The sequence below is a fragment of the Ranitomeya imitator genome, chromosome 3, assembly GCF_032444005.1.
Source record: "Ranitomeya imitator isolate aRanImi1 chromosome 3, aRanImi1.pri, whole genome shotgun sequence".
NCBI classification, from domain to species: Eukaryota; Metazoa; Chordata; class Amphibia; order Anura; family Dendrobatidae; genus Ranitomeya; species Ranitomeya imitator.
The window spans coordinates 249551145-249572539 of NC_091284.1; the positions used below are offsets into that span (position 1 = coordinate 249551145).

The following is a 21395-nucleotide window of genomic DNA, read 5'->3' on the forward strand; positions in this document are numbered from 1 at the left end:
TGGCTCTGTGCTGTATACTACGTGGTTGGGCAATATACTACGTGGCTGGGCAATATACTACGTAACTGGGCAATATACTACGTGACTGGGCAATATACTATGTGACTCTGTGCTGTATACTACATAGCTGGGCAATATACTACGTGACTGGGCAATGTACTACGTGGCTGGGCAATATACTACGTAGCTGGGCAATATACTACGTGACTGGGCAATATACTACGTGGCTCTGTGCTGTATACTACGTAGCTGGGCAATATACTACGTAACTGGGCAATATACTACGTGACTGGGCAATATACTACGTGGCTCTGTGCTGTATACTACGTCACTGGGCAATATACTATGTGGCTGGGCAATATACTACGTGGCTGGGCAATATACTACGTGGCTGGGCAATATACTACGTGGCTGGGCAATATACTACGTCACTGGCCAATATACTACGTAGCTGGGCAATATACTACGTGGCTGGGCAATATACTACGTGGACATGCATATTCTAGAATACCCGAAGCGCTAGAATTGGGCCACCATCTAGTAAATATATAATAATGTAGAAATAATGTATACATAAATGGGACATATCCAAATAGCAAGTCATGCTTAAATGGGTTTTCCGATCTAAAGTCTGAATACTCTGTGTGACTGCAGATTTGTTAATCCAGGATTCGCCGGTGTCTGTGCCAGGAACAGCAGTCAAGTATACAATATGCATTCTCCTGGGCAGAACCCAACTAGTGGGCGCAGCCTCTCTCAATTGGCTGTTCCCATATTAGAAACATATCACGTAATAAGAATAGACAATAACTTGCTGATCTCTGGGTATCCTATCACCAAGACCAACACCAATCCAGAGCGCAAGATTCAGAAGGGTTCCACTTGGTTCAATATCCAAGCATTCTGCGCTATTCTATTCTTTGTCTATGGGACTGCTGGAGGTAGCCAAGCAATAAAGTCTCAGTGACCAGCAATAAAAAGGGACTGTGTCATCAGAAAATTACCCATTGTTTAAATCAGTTTTTTATATGGAATGCATCATTTTAAAATTTTTGATCATTTATTTTTCAAACTTCTATATCACTATTTACAGTATATAAAATAAAAACAACAGATAACTAGCAATCTTCACACAGGTCAGTGGGTTTAATATTAGACTTAAGAATCAAGATTTATTGTGGCATCCTGTATACCAGCCTTATTGAAGGGAGACCTGGAGTAAGATATGACTAATTTATTAAGGGGCATTTGCCTCACATTGAATTTGGAGCATCTTTCAACTGCTATACCCAATTGCCAGAAATTTCATTCGGAATTTACACCACTTTTGTGACGTAAATTATGATGAATTTGTCAGGTGCCAAGGTCGATGGAGCTGTGTAAGGTTTTGGGTTTTCAGCTGACATTTCTATTGACACAATTTTAGGATATATGCAGTGTTTGAATAATTTATCAGATTTTTTGGGTGAGGTGCAGCAACCTAAAAACAGAAATTTTGGCATTTTTTTATTCTCTTGACAGCGATTACTATTCTGGTTAATTAATTATAGATTTTCATAGATTGGACTTTATGGAAACAGCTATATCAAATATATATTTTTATTAATAATAATAATAATAATTTTATTTCTATAGCGCCAACATATTCCGCAGCACTTTACATTTTAGAGGGGACTTGTACATACAATAGACATTACAGCATAACAATAAACACATAGATCAAAACAGATACCAAGAGGAATGAGGGCCCTGCTCGCAAACATACAATCTATGAGGAAAAAGGGGAGACACGAGAGGTGGATGGTAACAATTGCTTTCGTTGTTCGGAGCAGCCATAGTGTAAGAATGGGGTGTTCATGTAATGCTGCATGAACCGGTTATGAGCCTAAGTATGGACACAGAGGGCTACTAAATGCATAAAGCATGTGAGAACATGATACGAGGAACCTGGTTATGGTAAAAATGAATGGGCAACACAGGAATAATCAGGTTAATGCATTGAGGCGGTAGGCCAGTCTGACCAAAGACATTTTTAGGGCACGCTTAAAACTGTGGGGATTGGGGATTAATCGTATTAACCTAGGTAGTGCAATCCAAAGAATTGGGGCAGCACGTGAAAAGTCTTGGAGACGGGAGTGGGAGGTTCTGATTATTGAGGATGTTAACCTCAGGTAGGAGAGACCGATTAGTAGAGAGTTACAATAGTCCAGACGAGAATGAATAAAAGAATCAGTAAGAGTTTTTGCAGAGTCGAAAGTAAGAAAGGGTTGAACTCTAGAAAGGTTTTTGAGGTGCAGATAACAAGAGCGAGCCAGTGATCGGATGTGGGGGAGGAAATGAAAGCTCGGAATCAAGTATGACCCCAAGACAGCGGGCATGTTGCTGTGGAGTAATGGTGGTACCACATACGGAAATGGCAATGTCGGGCACAGGTAGGTTAGTAGAGGGAGGAAACACAAGGAGTTCAGTTTTTGACAGGTTCAGTTTCAGATAGAGGGAGGACATGATGTTGGAGACAGCGGTAAGAAAATCACTGATGTTTTCTAAAAAGGCAGGCATGATATTAGGGGAAGAAGTATAGAATTGGGTCTCAGCATAGAGATGGTACTGGAAACCAAATCTACTGATTGTCCAATAGGGGCAGTATACAAAGAGAAGAGGAGGGGGCCTAGAACCAATCCTTGAGGAACCCCAACAGTAAGGGGACGATGACAGTGTCGAGGGAGGATCTAAAGTGATCCTTCACGGTTAACTCAGTGATTTCCAAATTAAGGCTGAGTTCACACGTTGCGGTTTTTTCATGGTTTTTTCGCGGTTTTCCCGATAAAAACGCTATAGAACCGCAAAAAAACCCGCATACAATAAGCATCCCATCATTTAGAATGAATTCCGCATGTTTTGTGCACATGATGCGTTTTTTTCCGTGAAAAAAAACGCATCGCGGCAAAAACGCAGCATGTTCTATAATTTTCAGTTTTTTTTGCGGATTTCCCACTCCAAAATGCATTGGGAAGTGTCCGGAAAAAACCGCGGCAAAAACGCGGCAAAACCGCGGCAAAATCGCGGCAAAAACGCATGCGGTTTTCTTGCGGATGTCTTGCAGAAAATGTCCGGAATTCTCAGGAATTTTCTGCAAGAAATCCTGAACGTGTGCACATAGCCTAATCTACAGGGCGTTGCCGGCAACTGAAAATGACCAGACGGAGACGTATGTCTCTGTTTGGGGGGGGATCAAGCAGATCTCTGGCCCCCGTTTATTGTGTATGACTTTTCATAGTCATAGAAATTATACTTCAACCAATCAGCATAAGTACACGCTCACAGTTCTTAACCTATAAGAATGCAGGAACAGTCTGTACATCAAAGTCTCGTAGAACAATACACCCTCAGTCTCATGTTCTGTTCAGATTGCAACAATCAAGGTCTCATAACAGCTGTAAACTTTAGCCTAGTAACAAAATTTATATCAAAACAACAAAATGGAGTCGAAAAGCACAAAATGGAGAATCTTTCTTAATATGTTCCTTCACAAGAGGAGGAGCCAGAAAAGATACAGTGAAGGAGTGGTCAGAGAGATAGGAGGAGAATCAGGAAAGAACGGTGTCCTTGAGGCTGATGGAGCGGAGCATAGTGAGGAGGAGCTGATGATCCACAGTGTCGAATGCTGCAGACAGATCCAAGTAAATTAACATGGAGTAGTGACCATTAGATTTAGCTGTTAGTAGATCATTAGAGACTTTAGTGAGGGCAGTTTCAGTAGAGTGTAAAGAGCAGAAACCGGATAGCAGAGGGTCAAGAAGAGAGTTAGCTGAGAGATAGCGGATAAGACCGGCGTGGACCAGGCAATCCAGGAATTTAGAGATGAAGGGAAAATTAGAGACATATCTATAGTTAGCAGCACAGTTTTTTGGCATGCTTAAATGAGGAGGAAAAGATACCGGAAGAGAGGCTGAATATTTTTGCTAGGTGAGTGGTGACAGCAGGGGAGAGAGGGACTGGAGGAGATGTGACGGAATGGGGTCACTGGTGCAATGGTAGGGCGAGAAGATGCAAGGAGCCTGATTACTTCTTCTGTGACTGGTTCAAAATCAGAGAGTGAGCTAGATGCAGTGGAGGAGCAAGGACAGTGCATGGTATGAGGGGACTGGGAGATAATTTATTGTCGAAAATGGTCAATTGTTTCTTTGAAATAATTGGCCAGATCATCAGAGCTGAGATACGTGGTTGGGGCCTGCATTCTTGGGTTGAGTAGGGAATGAAAAGTGTCAAAGCGACGTTTAGGGTTATTGGATAGTGAGGTGATCAGGGTGTGAAATAGGTTTGTTTGGAGAGGTGAAGGGCAGTGTTGTATGTTTTAAGCATAAACTTATAATGGATGAAATCTTCGGGTAGATTGCATTTTTTCCACAGATGTTCGGCGCATTTGGAGCACCACTGTAGGAAACGTGTGTGCCAGGGTTGTCGCCGTCTGTGCCGAGTTGTTCCATGCATCGGAGGTACAGTTTCATCCAGGGCACTTTGCAGTGTTTTATTGTAATGCTTCAGTGCAGAATCAGGACATGAGAGGGAAGAGATAGGGGCCAATCATGACTGCAAGTTCTTCATAAGTTTCTGGGTGTTAATGGGCGTATATTTCTATAAGTGGGGGTGACCTGAGCGGGATAGCAGTTCTTGATAGAGAATAAAAGAAGGTTGCAGTCAGAGAGCGGGAGAGAGGCGTTTGTTAAATCATCCACTGAGCAAAGCCGAGACGAGGGAATTTCCGTCTTCATGCATAGGAGAGTTAGTAAACTGCGAAAGGCCGAAAGAGGTTAGAAATAAAAGGTGAGTGGCAGATGGGGAGAGGGGAAAAGCAATGGGGATGTTGAAATCACCCATGATGAGGGTGGGGATGTCACAGGAGAGAAAATGTGGAAGCCAGGTGGCAAAGTGATTCAGGAACTGATGGGAGGGGCCCGGAGGACGATACACAACCGCCACTCGCATGGAGAAGGGGATGTAGAGTCTGACAGCATGGACCTCAAAAGAAGGGAATACAAGTGAGGATACTTGAAGGATAACCTAAAAGGTAAATTTGGGTGATAGGAGTAGACCAACGCCTCCACCTGCTCTGTTGCCCGATCTTGGGTATGAAAGAAGTGTAGTCCACCATATAAGAGAGCAGCAGCAGCAGCAGTGGTGTCTCACTGCTGGATCCAGGTTTCAGTAAGAGCCAGAAGGTTAAGAGAATCCATCCTCTATCAGAGATTGAAAGTAGCATTTAAATGCTTAAAAACATAGCAAAGAAAATGGGTTAAAGGCTAGTTAGTAACTTGCTAATATGGGAATAACTATTTGAAAATATCTTTATTGTCAAAGACAAATATGTCTACCATTCATCTACATTCAGCTACCATCAATTAAACCAAAGGAAGTATCAGAGAAAACGCTGAGCCTTGGGAGATACTGGCTGAAGACATCACAGCAGAAACATGAGGAAGATTGTATAATCAATTGATACTTTACTAACATATTATTTAAAAATAAAATAATTTAATAAAACAAATGTTATAAAAGGAAAGGTGGGAAAAACCTACATACTGCAACATGTTTCAACGCTATACTATTGTTTTCATCAGGCACACAAATCAGTGTACAAAGCTTCCATAAATATAAATGATTCAGCAATGAAAGCACGTACACGTTGAATATATATATATATGTATATATATATATATACATACATACACATACAGTGGGGAAAAAAGTATTTAGTCAGCCACCAATTGTGCAAGTTCTCCCACTTAAAAAGATGAGAGAGGCCTGTAATTGACATCATTGGTAGACCACAACTATGAGAGTCCAAATGACAAAACAAATTCAGAAAATCACATCTGATTTGGCATGATTTATTTTGCAAATTATGGTGGAAAATAAGTATTTGGTCACCTAAAAACATGCAAGATTTCTGGCTACCACAGACCTGTAACTTCTTCTTAAAGAGGCTCCTCTGTCCTCCACTCATTATCTGTAGTAATGGCATCTGTTTGAACTTGTTATCAGTATAAAAGACACCTGTCCACAATCTCAAACAGTCACACTCCAAACGCCACTATGGTGAAGACCAAAGAGCTGTCAAAGGACACCAGAAGCAAAACTGTAGCCCTGCACCAGGCTGGGAAGACTGAATCTGCAATAGGCAAGCAGCTTGGTGTGATGAAATCAACTGTGGGAGCAATAATAAGAAAATGGAAGATATACAAGACCACTGATAATCTCCCTCGATCTGGGGCTCCACGCAAGATCTCACCCCATGTGGTCAAAATGATCACAAGAACCACAAGAACAGTGAGCAACAATCCCAGAACCACCCAGGAGGCCCTAGTGAATGACTTACATAGAGGTGGGACCACCGTAACAAAGGCTACCATCAGTAACACACTACGCCGCCAGGGACTCAGGTCCTGCAGTGCCAGACGTGTACCCCTGCTTAAGCCAGTACATGTCCGGGGCCGTCTGAAGTTTGCTAGCTTATCCATAAGAGTATTGGGAGAATGTCATATGGTCTGATGAAAGCAAAGTAGAACTGTTTGGTAGAAACAAAACTCATCGTGTTTGGAGGAGACAGAATGCTGAGTTGCATCCAAAGAACACCATACCTACTGTGAAGCATGGGAGTGACAACATCATGCTTTGGGGCTGTTTCTCTGCAAAGGGACCAGGATGACTGACCCGTGTACATGAAAAGATGAATGGGGTCATGTATCGTGAGATTTTGAGTGCAAACCTCCTTCCCTGAGCAAGGGCATTGAAAATGAAACGTGGATGGGTCTTTCAACATGATAATGATCCCAAGCACACCACCAGGGCAATGAAGGAGTGGCTTCGTAAGAAGCACATGACGGTCCTGGAGTGGACTTGTTAGTCTCCAGATCTCAACTCCACAGAAAGCCTTTGGAGGGAGTTGAAAGTCCGTGTTGCCCAGCGACAGGTTCAAAACAGCACTGCTTTAGAGGAGATCTGCATGGAGGAATGGGCCAACACACCACCAACAGTGTGTGCCAAACTTGTAAAGACGTACAGAAAACGTTTCACCTCTGTCATTGCCAACAAAGAATATATAACAAAATATTGAGATGAACTTTTGTTGATGACCAAATACTTATTTTCCATCCTAATTTTCAAAATAAATCTTGCTAGATCAGACAAGGTGGATTATCTGGATTTGTTTTCTCATTTTGACTTTCATATTTGTGGTCTACCTATGACATCAATTACAAGCCTCTCTCATCTTTTTAAGTGGGAGAACTTGCACAATTGGTGGCTGACTAAATACTTGATTTCCCCACTGTATATACACAGACAGAAGAGCAAAAGGGTAACAATATTTTGAACTTTTGACTTTCATCATTTGATCGTGAGACTAGCTTCATTTTATAGACAATTATCTGGGCTATCTCATACATAAATTTGACTTGCAACTATTTAGCATATGATTAATTATGCAGATTCTTGTCATGTCACGGCATTGTTACTGTTTTGCTCCTGTCAGTGGAAAAATATTTTTCTTCCTGAATACTACAAAATACAACCTGTTTTCACATTCCCTAATAGCTCAGTGTATTATTAGGTTGATTCCTAAGTGAAAGGTCACTGGTTCAAATTGAGGAGCAGCCATGAAGACGATTTCCCATGAAAAGAGAAACAGCATCATCCAGTTCATCGATAGTGGTCTCTTGGCCAAGAAAATTGCCAAACTGCACCATGTGAGTGCCATGATAGTTTGAAGAATACGAAATGAAGTCCGTCCATCCATTCAGAAGCCAGAAGGTAGACATCCAGGCAAAATATTTGAGTCAACAAGTCAGCTCATCACAAGGTCTAAGTTCTGGTGCGACAAACACGGCAATGGAGGTGGATCATATGCTTGATAATAGTGAGATCACAGACGTCGATGCAAGTGCCGTGCAACCCACATTACACAAGTCTGGAACGGTGGTCCAAAAAAAGGTGAAGAAGCCTCAACTTAAATAACGTCATATGAAGCACTGGTTCGAGTTTGCAAACAATTACGAAAAGTGGACATTTAAAAAGTTGAAATTGGCAATTTTGAGCAATGACATGAAAGTCAATAGACTAGGCTCTGACAGATGAAAATGGTTCTGAAAAAAACAAGGGAAAAATGGGCTAACGGATTGAGCAATTGAAGTTCGGTGGAGGAAGCCTGATGATATTGGGTTGTTTCACAGACAAAGGTATTGGATACTTGACCAGGATTGATGGTGGTCTCAATGCTGAGCTATATTTGAGTATCCTCAAGTACTATTGGTATTAAAAGGACAATATAATGTTCCAATAGGACAACAGCACACAGCATACGTCAAGATTGGCAAAGAAATGGTTCAATGACAATGAAGTAGAGGTGCAGGATTGGCCCCCACAGTCCCCAGATCTCAATCCAATTAAACACTTGTGGGTTGAATTGGAAAAAAAACCTGTATACATACCCAAGTGAGTCGATCAGTATGCACCTACTTTAGGAACGTGTAGAAAAGGCCCGAGATCAAATTTCCATTCACATGTTTGAATCTGATATAGAGCATGCCCATGGGGATTCAGGCAGTGTTGAAAGCCAAACCTGGAGTTACAAAATACTAATAAAATAATAAAAATTTAAATTTAGATCTTTAGGAGCAAAACAGTAACAATGCAGTGACATGACAAGAATCTGCATTACTAATCATATGCTAAAATAGTTGAAAATTTAAGTATCAGATATCCAAGATGATTTTCTATAAAATGAGGCTAGTCTCAGGTTCAAAGCAGAAGTGGATAATGAGATATGGAGCCTGAAAGTCAAAAGTTCAAAACATTGTTACCCATTTATTCTTCACTGTATATATATGCAACCCCTGGCAAAAGTTATGGAATCACCGGCTTTGGAGGATGTTCATTCAGTTATTTAATTTTGTAGAAAAAAAGCAGATCACAGACATGGCACAAAACTAAAGTAATTTCAAATGGCAACTTTCTGGCTTTAAGAAACACTAAAAGAAATCAAGAACAAAAAATGTGGTAGTCAGTAATGGTTACTTTTTTAACCAAGCATAGGGAAAAAATTATGGAATCACCCCTGTAAATTTTAATTCCCAAAACTAACACCTGCATCAAATTAGATCTGCTCGTTAGTCTGCATCTAAAAAGGAGTGCTCACACCTTGGAGAGCTGTTGCACCAAGTGGACTGACATGAATCATGGCTCCAACACGAGAGATGTCAATTGAAACAAAGGAGAGGATTATCAAACTCTTAAAAGAGGGTAAATCATCACGTAATGTTGCAAAAGATATTGGTTGTCCATGGTCAGCTGTGTCTAAAATCTGGATCAAATACAAACAACATGGGAAGGCTGTTAAAGGCAAACATACTGGTAGACCAAGGAAGACATCAAAGCGTCAAGACCAGAAACTTAAAGCAATATGTCTCCAAAACAGGAAATGCACAACAAAACAAATGAGGAACGAATGGGTGGAAACTGGAGTCAATGTCTGTGACCGAACTGTAAGAGACCGCCTAAAGGAAATGGGATTTACATACAGAAAAGCTAAATGAAAGCCATCATTAACACCTAAACAGAAAAAAACAAGGTTACAATGGGCAAAAGAAAAGCAATTGTGGACTGTGGATGACTGGATGAAAGTCATAATCATCGATGAATTACGAATCTGCATTGGGCAAGGTGATGATGCTGGAACTTTTGTTTGGTGTCGTTCCAATGAGATTTATAAAGATGACTGCCTGAAGAGAACATGCAAATTTCCACAGTCATTGATGATATGGATCTGCATGTCAGATAAAGGCACTGGGGAGATAGCTGTCATTACATCGTCAATAAATGCACAAGTTTATATTGATATTTTGGACACGTTTCTTATCCCATTAATTGAAAGGATGTTTGGGGATCATGAAATCATTTTTCAAGATAATGCAGCCTGCCATAGAGCAAAAATTGTGCAAACATTCCTTGAAAAAAGACACATAAGGTCAATGCCATGGCCTGCAAATAGTCCGGATCTCAATCCATTTGAAAATCTTTGCTGGAAGTTGAAGAAAATGGTCCATGACAAGGCTCCAACCTGCAAAGCTGATCTGACAACAGCAATCAGAGAAAGTCGGAGCCAGATTGATGAAGAGTCCTGTTTGTCACTCATTAAGTCCATGCCTCGAAGACAGCAAGCTGTTATAAAAGCCAGAGGTTTGTGCAACAAAATACTGGTGATGTTTTGGAGTGTTTTTTTGTTTGTTTTATGTGATTTCATAATTTGTTCCTTAGAATTGAGTGATTCCATAATTTTTCCCCTATGCTTGGTTTAAAAAAGTAACCATTACTGACTACCACATTTTTTTTATCTTGATTTCTTTTAGTGTTTCTTAAAGCCAGAAAGTTGCCATTTGAAATGACTTTAGTTTTGTGCCATTATTATTATTATTATTTAGTTATATAGCACCATTAATTCCATGGTGCTGTACATGAGAAAGGGGTTATGTACAGAGTTATAGATATCGTTTACAGTAAACAAAGTTACAAAGACAGACTGGTACAGAAGGGAGAGAACCCTGTCCTTGCTGACTTACATTCTGTGTCATGTCTGTGATCTGCTTTTTTTTCTACAAAATTAAACAACTGAACGAACATCCTCCAAGGCTGGTGATTCCATAATTTTTTGCCAGGGGTCGTGGGTATATATATAATGTGTTTTCATTGCTGAATCATTGTATCACATCTGTTTCTGCTACCTTTTGTGGTATTTGTTTAGGCTTTGTACTCAGTAGTTCCTGATGAAGATGCCGATATGTTGCCTAGTTAAGATACTTTTTACCCCCATTACCTTTTACATCATTTATTATATTATTTTAAGCATTTTATTTTTGACTATCATTTAAAAAAAATGTCCATTTATTGCATATTCTGATGGATCCTCCTCATATTCCTACAGTGACATCTTCAACCATCTGCTCTCAAGGCTCTGCATTTGCTCTTCGGTGGGTTGGTATCAAACTGGGAACTTTGGGAACTTATTTTGAAGTTATTACGACAGGTGATGTCATTCCTGTGTTAGTTGATGACACCAAGAATGGCATTCCTACATATTATCCTGCAGGATAAGGGTCAGTCAGCGGGGTCAGTGCTATGGTGCTCCGCTTCTGAACTGAATACATTGCACTCCGTATTGTCAGGTGGAGTTGATATGCGTCCAGAAAGCCTGTATGCTTGTGAGTCTGGAGAGTGTGTGCATAGTAAGCATACAAGAGACAGGAAGACTTATGATGGGACGGATTGGAAGCCTAGGCCTAGTCAGCCACGAGAAGCATGCCAGTGGCTAATGGGAGAGAGGCTGAGAAGTGATTCTGAGGAGGAGTGGTGACCATCTCACTACGAAGTAAGGACAGTGTGACACAGAGACAGTTCTGGAAATTGCACACCTCAAAGGAGTTACTTGGAGATTGAGAAAGTCGTAGAGGCTGGTGAGTTAGAGAGACTGGTAAAAGGGAGCTGGTTGCTGTGTATTGTCCCAGAGTTTACCATTGTTTTAGAACTGTTTTTTTCCAAGGCCTGAACTGTAAGAAAGCATGCACTGTGATGGAGAAAGATATGAATCGTGTCTACTGGGGACCACACCAGAAGTACTAAATACTAATATGGGATCAGTGTCTGTAGTTATTCCAATTTTTGCAAGTCTAGATGGGTGTAAGTCGAACGCAGAGTCTTAGAGGTGTAATTAATGAGATTACTGTAAATGTTAAATGTTGTGCTGTTAATCCAAGCCAGGATGGTACTTGAGGGTCTTTTGCAGCCTATGAGCGGCCACTGGCTGGCAGCAGCCTCTACTATTTCATCATAACGAACTTTCCATCTCACTGAATATTGATGAGCTACACCTGATCAGCGACCACTGCCCATTGGCTGCAGCAGATCTGTGATACAACAATGTCATGTGGCCTGACGCGAACAGCAGCTGGATCGGCGCCGCTGTGGGAGGCGAGTATCCACTGTTCTTTTTTTAAATGGGATCCTGAAGCAATTAAAGGAATTGTCCGGTCCAAATGAATGATACTGCAGTCACTCTGTGTGACTGCAGACTTATGAATCCCCCAGTGCATACACTGTGTGCTGCAGGGATTCGCCAGTTTCTGAGCCAGGATTGGAGGGTACGTGTGCATTATACATACTCCCTGCTAGTGGGCTTCCATATACATGTATGGAGCGAGGCCACGCCCTCTAGTCGACCATGCCCACTAGACGGGGCACGGCCTCACTCAATATAAGTGTATGTAACGAGTCAATGCCCACTAGACGGGTCCTGACCGGGAATATGTATATACACATACATACCCTCCAGTTACTGCTCAGAAACTGGAAAATCCCTGCAGCACACAGTGCATGCGCTGGGGGATTCATAAGTCTGCAGTCACACAGAGTGACTGCAGAATCATTGATTTGGACCAGACAATTCCTTTAACCAGGGGTTGTCCAGCAGTGGACAACCCCTTTAGAGAGGGACTGTCCACTGTTAATTGCAAGTGTTAGTGACATGCTTATTAACCCCCTTGTGAACCCTGCCTTTACATGTACTGTACATCAAGGTGCTCTGTGTATGGCACAGGCTCAAAAACTGTGCCTGCATCATAATATGCAAATTCTGGCTGTTCACCTGTAACACATAGCCGCCATCTGTCTGTAACAACAGCAATTGCCGCGGTTTAAAAAAAAAAAACAATAATAAACATAATTGGTATCACCACATATGTAAAATTCCTATCAGTTACAAAATAACATTATTTAAATCATACGTTGAATATAAAAAACAAGCGAAAAAAATCAAAACTTCAGATTTACAGTTTTACAGTCACTGTATTTCCCCCCAAAAAAAGTAATCACTATGTCATATGTACCCCAAAATTGTATAAATGAAAAGTACAGCCTGGCACACAAAAAAACAAGCTCCATTAATGGAAAAATAATCCCAGCAGATGTGGACACATACAAACATTTTTTTGTTTACAAATGTCAGAATTTTTTTTCACTACTAAAATAGAAAAATACTACACAAATTTGGTATCATCGTAATCGTATTGACATAGAGAATCGTACTGTCAGATCATTTTTATTATATAAGAAACGCTGTGCAAACAAAACCTGAAAAAACATGGCAGAACTGCAGTTTTTTCACAATTTCACAACGCTTGGAATTTTTGTGCCGTTTTTCAATACCTGATATGGTAAAAATTAATGATTTCATTAAAAATTACAGTTCCTCTTATGACTATAACAATGGAAATGAAAAAGTCATGGCTGTTTGGAAGGATAGGAAAAAAAACAAAAGCGCAAAAATGATTAAAAAAAATTGTCTGTTCCCAAAGGGTTCAAAAGTATGTACTGTGAATGGTTAGGGGCCATTCTGGAAAGTGACCTAATATGGGTGCTTTTTGACCACACGGTATTAACAATGGAGTGTGCTATATACCGTATCTAAAACTGTTCTAGATAATTTCTGAGAGTAACCATCGAGCATTGTACGGACCAGATCGTTCAGCTGCATTGAAATACATGCAGCCGCACACTCCGGTCCCGACTCCCGAGTGCTGGCGGCAGTGCCGGGTATTGAGGCGCGAGTTTCTCGCATTGCAGTTGCAAGTGTGACACCGGCATTAGGATTACTTTCACCAGCAAGATATTTTAGCCTCGTTGTGAGAAAAATATGCTTGTTTGCATTAAAAAAGTCTCTAGGAACCTTTACTTGCCCATTAATAGAAGTTTGTAGCTGAGTGAGTGACGTAATCCATTGTAATACAGTATATTTAAGCTTAGTCTGCCACGCTTACTTCATGCCAATCATCCTGGCGTGAGGGTAAATCCAAGAAATATAGCTCATATATAACAACCAATTATTTCCATGATTTTTTCATTTACAAAACAGAACAATATATAAAGATGCCTCTTTCATAGATGACCACAAAAACCCAGGTAAGTCCCACTGCTGTGCATGTTGTGTTGTGGAGATGACATAACCTTTATATTAGCCTTGTGTTACTCTATTTCATGCACCCCTCCAGTGTCCAACCGTGTAGCTGCCAGTAGACAATTAGATGTTTAAGTCATGTGATGACCTCCATTTATCTGCGTATTAGCATTAATGTGTTTGAATGAACAGTAAATACGATGATAATGCGATGAATGCCTTTCTACTCCAGTGACCAATCACCGGTGACATGTGTTGTGCCAAACTGAAAATGCCGTGACGCACTGTAATATTGGATGTAAAGATTTTCTAAGGTGTCGCCTTGTGATCTGGGACATTCTACATGTGTGACACAGAGTTGCAAATGTTTCCAAATGTCTTGGATTTTCTATCGCTAGTCACAAGTCACACTTGCTATAAACTTCAATGCTAGTCGTACGCGACATGCGACTTCCTGCACAATCAAAGTTCTAATGTAGTCGTGTGACAGCAAGTTCTTTTCAAAGAACTGATGTCTCGTGACACGTGTCCTATCTTAGCCCTATCCTTAAAGGGGTGTCTGCTTTCTGCTCACATGCTATAGATTTACATAATAGCCTATGAACCACTCATTGCAAGTAGAACCTACATGCTACCAATCTACCAATGGGTTCGGTATGGTCATACCTCTCAAGATGACCGTGGTCACATGATTTACCCATGTCTCACGTGACTTTGTCATTCACTGCGCAGAGGATAAAAGTGTTCAGTGTGGGCACGTATACAAAAGATTCTGTATCCACACCAGAATTGTGAACTATCAACAGACGTAGCCCAGGAGGTAGCCATGTGGGTCGATAATGTGATTGGCGTCATTGTTTATACATGGTACTTGCGGCTTCTGTACTGCAATAAGCCGCTTTAGCCATTCCTATGCCAGTACAAATAGGCATTTCAGAATGTTCAGCAAAAAGTGGACAACTGTTTCTTTTTCATCTTTTACATTTATGGGATATCCACAGGATATGACAAAAATGTTTGATAGATGTAGTTCCCAGCTCAGCAATTTTCACAACTTCCATACAGAAGAATGGAGAGAGCTGCTCATGCGCAGCCACCTCCCCAATGACCGTTGCGCACAGCCAGTCCCAGGTTCCCAGCACAGATGAGGGCATCATCGAGCATATTTAAAAGGCTACTGGGATCACTATCCACTACATAGTATAATTTCCTTGTCGGAGTTACTAGATGTGAAAGACATGTGTACTACACAGAACATACGGTTGAAATTTGAACACTCCGTGGCACAAGTTAAGTGCAGAGTGATCCCAAGCATGTGGAGTATGGAGATGGTGGAAAGGTTACTGGCTGGAGAGATTCCATAACGGCAGTGAAATGTGAGAGCAGCTATTTGTGATTGGCATACGGATCCATCCAAGTTGGGGGCTGGGAGAGTCGAAATATACAATATTGTGTACAAGAAATGCTAATAGGGAAATAAAATAATAGTGAGTGACTTGCATGGGGTCATGCCCATGATTTGGGATCCCATTACAAGAGTATTGCAATCCTTAAGCAAACATCCCTTATAGTGATGGATATCTCCGCATACAGGCAGGACACTTGTCACCATTTGAGTGCACAAACAGCTGAGACTGTGACAGGATGCCGAAGGTACAATATCTTTTTATGCCGTCGTTATACCCCACAATTTATCTGTACGAATGTAATTCAAATGTCATAAGAAAAACAAACCTGAAGCTAAGCTATCTCATGGAAAGAGGAAAGAAACTGCTGATGTACCTGACTGTAAAGGTTACCAGGAGCTCTGTACAAAAGAGGACTTTAATGGCATCATCATTTGAACAGATGGTTTTCCTTGCTATATATACACATATATTTTGTTTAATGCAACTTTCCACCAGCAATGTGTGCACCAACATATAGGAACAGGTTAGGGTTAATATAACTTTCCACCAGCAATGTGTGCACCAATGTATGGGAACAGGATAGGGTTAATATAACTTTCCACCAGCAATGTGTGCACCAACGTATGGAAACAGGTTAAGGTTAATATAACTTTCCACCAGCAATGTGTGCACCAACGTATGGGAACAGGATAGGGTTAATATACGTCTTTCAACCAGCAATGTGTGCACCAACGTATGGGAACAGAATAGGGTTAATATACGTCTTTCAACCAGCAATGTGTGCACCAATGTATGGGAACAGGATAGGGTTAATATAACTTTCCACCAGCAATGTGTGCGCCAACGTATGGGAACAGGTGAGGGAACTATTCTTAAATTGATGGAGATTGTGCACATCTTAGGTTGTAGCTCGTCTTACCCATTCCAGCAATTTGATGAATCCAAGTGGCTCTTCCAGTCGCTTCCATCGCAGAGCTGGCAGCGGATTCTAGTGAATCAGGGGTGAGATGTGATTATCTAGATCATTCACATTGAGTAAAGACTATATCATTCATATTGTCCGTGCTCTTGAGCTACCTTGAAGACAAAGCCCGCGTGGCCCCCTTCTCTATCCATCGTCGAGGATGACACTGGTGTAGACATATTCCAAAATCACAGTTTTCCAAACCAGATGAAGGAAATCCAAGTATCCAAATAAAAGAGCTTCCGGTTCCCAGGTAGTGATCGTGTGGCCGATCGCCAGACTCTGTATAACTGGGTACTTAGCTGGTACTTTTCGCCCTGTCTAAATTTGTGTAACCCTGTCTATAATTCCTTTTTTTGCATTTCCACTTTGTAATTCTTCTTCCACTTTTGTGTTGTGTAGATTACCTTGTGCTATAGGCAGATCTGATCTTTCCACTAACACGTACTTTTATATATAAATATCTGATAAGAGTGTGCACCCTTTATAGATATACCTGTCTATCACCAATCCTAGCAGGTTTTCTCTAAAAAATTGTATGTAGCTATATGTTAACAATTCCCTGTCCCTGGCTCAGTGCCCTTGCCAATCTAACCTTCTGCCCCCTCCCTACCCACTCTCTAACACTCACCTACTTGCTCCCTCTCTCTGCGCACTGACAAAAAAATCCTAGTTTAGTGTGGAGCTGTGAGAATGCAAAGGACACTTGATCCCTATGCACACCCCATCCCAAAACAGGACATAAGCAGTCATCGGTCCAGCTGGTAGGAGGTGGCACACAGGGCTTCTTTACTTGGAACAGGGAGCACAGGCCGGTGGCATGATCCTAAGGTTTAAGTAGCAAAGAAAATACAGTCAATTAATATACAATTACTAACTCTATAATAGAAGAGGGAATGATCTGTCACAGTATTGTGAAGTATGATCAGCAGATGTACAGTACCGCACAATAACAGTGCCGGGTGCGCCAGAATCATAACTTGGAATGACTCTACAGGTCAAGATGAAGATAAAATCGGGACACATAAAAAAAAAAGATTCTCAAAGAAAATGTTTAAATATCTTGGTTTGCTTGTTTTAAAATAAAAAGAAATGTTCCCTTTTCGGGGCAAAAAATATGCAAGTCATCATCATCTGGAAGACACTGAAATCTAGAAAGAAGAGAAATCCTGGCATCGCTTTAAAAAATATGGCACATGGGCCCTGATTCATTAGAACTGGTTTCTTATATGCCAGTCTCAATGAAATCATTGCTGGAGTAAAATGGCACCAAACTAAGAAGTGTGCATGGTGCTGGCATCCTTTCCGTCTGGAAGCTGTCATCACAAAGGCTTTTGTACACAGTATTAATTACATTTCAGTAAGTGTGCACAATACTTTTTCCCTGTGTCATTTCTCGCTATTAAACATACCATAATTTACGGACATCTACAGTGGGTACGGAAAGTATTCAGACCCCCTTTAAATTTGTCACTCTTTGTTTCATTGCAGCCATTTAGTAAATTCAAAAAAGTTCATTTTTTCACATTAATGTACACTAAGCACCCCATCTTGACTGAAAAAACAGAAATGTAGATATTTTTGCAAATTTAATAAAAAAAGAAAAACTGAAATATCACATGGTCATAAGTATTCAGACCCTTTGCTCAGACACTCATATTTAAGTCACATGCTAAGTCACATGCTATCGGTTTTCCTTGTGATCCTCCTTGAGACTGTTCTACTCTTTCATTGGTCCAGCTGTGTTTAATTAAACTGATAGAACATGATTTGGAAAGGCACACATCTGTCTATATATGACCTCACAGCTCAGAGTGCATGTCAGACCAAATGAGAATCATGAGGTCAAAGGAACTGGCCAAGGAGCTCAGAGACAGAATTGTGGCAAGGCACAGATTTGGCCAAGGTTACAACAGAATTTCTGCAGTACTCAAGGTTCCTAAGAGCACAGTGGCCTCCATAATCCTTAAATGGAAGAAGTTTGGGACCACCCGAAGTCTTCCTAGACCTGGCCGTCCAACCAAACTGAGCAATCGTGGGAGAAGATCCTTGGTGAGAGAGGTAAAGAAGAACCAAGATTACTGTGGCTGAGCTCCAGAGATGCAGTAGGGAGATGGGAGAAAGTTCCACAAAGTCAACTATCACTGCAGCCCTCCGCCAGTCTGGCCTTTATGGCAGAGTGGCCCGATGGGAGCATCTCCTCAGTGCAAGACATATGAAAGCCCGCATAGAGTTTGCTAAAAAACACACATGAAGGACTCACAGTCTATCTATATATATAATCGTCTAAGGGTCACTTCCGTCTGTTTGTCTGTCTGTCAGTCACGGAAATCCCGCATCGCAGATTGGTCACGGCCGCCAGGCCGCAACCAATCAGCGACGGGCACAATCCAGCCACAAATTCACCCCTTCCTACTCTCTGTCAGTGCCCCCTCCAGTCAGCGCTCACACAGGGTTAATGGCTGCGTTACACCGAGTTATGTCGCGGTGTAACGCAGTCCGTTAACGCTGCTATTAACCCTGTGTGACCAACTTTTTACTATTGATGCTGCCTATGCCTATGCAGCATCAATAGTAAAAAGATCTAATGTTAAAAATAAACAAAATAAAAAATCATTATATTTTCACCTTCCGCCGCCTTTCCCGCTACTCCTTGCGATGCTCCGGTCCATGCATTGCGGTCTCGCGAGATGATGACGTAGCGGTCTCGAGAGACTGCTACGTCATTGTCTCGCGAGACCGCAATGCATTCTTGGGACCGGAGAGTCGCGAGGAGCATCGGTAAACGCCTGGGCTGGATCCGGGGGCCGACGGAAGGTGAGTATATAACTATTTTTTATTTTAATTCTTTTTTTGTTTTTTAACAGGGATGTGGTGCCCACATTGCTATATACTACGTGGGCTGTTAGATAATGCATGGGCTGTGGTATATATTACGTGGCTAGGCAATATACTGTGCTCTATACTATGTGGGCTGTTATATAGTGCGTGAGCTGTGTTATATACTACGTGGCTGTGCTATATACTACGTGGCTGTGGTATATATTACGTGGTTGGGCAATATACTACATCGCTGTGCTCTATACTACGTGGCCTGTGTTATATACTGCATGGGCTGTTATATACTACGTGGCTGTGCAATATATTATGTGGCTGGGCAATATACTATGTGGGCTGTGTTATATACTGCGTAGCCTGTGTTATATACTGCATGGTCTGTGCTATATACTACGTGGCTGTGGTATATATTACGTGGCTGGGCAATATACTACATCGCTGTGTTCTATACTACGTGGCCTGTGTTATATACTGCATGGGCTGTGCTATATACTACATGGCTGTGCAATATACTACGTGGCTTGTTATATACTGCATGGGCTGTTATATACTACGTGGCTGTGCTATATACTATGTGGCTGTGCAATATATTATGTGGCTGGGCAATATACTACGTGGGCTGTGTTATATACTGCATGGGCTATTATATACTGCGTGGGCTGTTATATGCTACGTCTGTGCTATATACTACATGGCTGTGCTATATACTATGTGGCTGTGCAATATATTACGTGGCTGTGCAATATATTACGTGGCTAGGCAATATACTATGTGTCTGTGCTATATACTATGGCGGCTGTGCTATATACTACGTGGGCTGTGTTATATACTACGTGGGCTGTTATATACTACATGGTCTGTTATATACTACATGGTCTGTGTTATATAGTACACTGCTGTATCTGTGCATCACTGCTGTATCTGTGCATCATTTCACTGCTGTATCTGTGCATCATGAATCGTGGTATGTGTTAAAGAGGAGGGCCCACTGAGACTCTTTCGCCAGTGGCCCTCAAAAATCTGGAGCCGGCCCTGGCTTCACTGATTGGTCACGCCCGGCCGCGAACAATCAGTGACAGGTGCAGTCTGGCCGCGAAGTGGCGCAGAATTTGAACCACGCTTCGCTAAATGGTCGCGCCCGGCCGGCCGAATCCTGTGTAGAAATTGCATTATTCTGAAAACTTCATAAATAAACTACATACATATTCTAGAATACCCGATGCGTTAGAATCGGGCCACCATCTAGTGAGAAATAAGATTCTCTGGTCTGATGAGACAAAGACAGACCTTTTTGGTGATAATTCTAAGCGATATGTGTGGAGAAAACCAGGCACTGCTCATCACCTGCCCAATACAATCCCAACAGTGAAACATGGTGGTGGCAGCATCATGCTATGGGGGCGTTTTCAGCTGCAGGGCCAGGACGACTGGTTGCCATTGAAGGAAACATGAATGCAGCCAAGTACAGGAATATCCTGGATGAAAACCTCTTCCAGTGTGCTCTGGACCTCAGACTTGGCTGAAGGTTCACCTTCCAACAAGACATTGACCCTAAGCACAAAACTAAAATAACAAAGGATTGGCTTCAGAACAACTCTGTGACCATTCTTTACTGGCCCAGCCAGAGCCCTGACCTAAACCCAATTGAGCATCTCTGGAGAAACCTGAAAATGGCTGTCCACCAACGTTCACCATCCAACCTGACAGAACTGGAGAGGATCTGCAAGGAAGAATGGCAGGGGATCCCCAAATCCAGGTGTGAAAAACTTGTTGCATCATTCCCAAGACTCATGGCTGTACTTGCTCAAAAGGGTGCTTCTACTCAATTCGGTGCAAAGGGTATTAATACTTATGACCATGAGTTATTTCAGTTTTTCTTTTTTAATTTGCAAAAATTTCTACATTTCTGTTTTTTTTCAGTTAAGATGGGGTGCAGAGTGTACATTAATGAGAAAAAAATGAACTTTTTTGAATTTACCAAATGACTGCATTGAAACAAAGAGTGAAAAATGTAAAGGCATCTGAATACTTTTCGTCCCCACTGAATGGTTTGACTTCTTTGCCTGTGTGGATTGGATGGGTTTTTACTGACATCTGGTGAGAATTTCATGTCAATAGCACCTTTAGAAATATATTCACTTAGAAATTGGGGACGGTTTAATACTTATTTCACCCAATGTGTTTG

The 21395-nt window shown here is 41.5% G+C and overlaps 1 protein-coding gene across 1 annotated transcript in view; it reads right to left on the reverse strand.

Annotated features, from left to right (window-relative positions):
• Positions 1 to 17032, reverse strand: part of SYPL2 (synaptophysin like 2) — a 45133-nt gene extending 28101 nt beyond the window's left edge. Inside the window, exons 1-2 of the mRNA XM_069756347.1 lie at positions 16486 to 17032; positions 16328 to 16396 (exon numbers count right to left, since the gene is read on the reverse strand). Coding sequence (XP_069612448.1) covers positions 16328 to 16396; positions 16486 to 16551 — 135 coding nt within the window. The 5' untranslated portion in view covers positions 16552 to 17032. The remainder of the gene's footprint in view (positions 1 to 16327; positions 16397 to 16485) is intronic.
• Positions 17033 to 21395: the final 4363 nt, after the last annotated feature.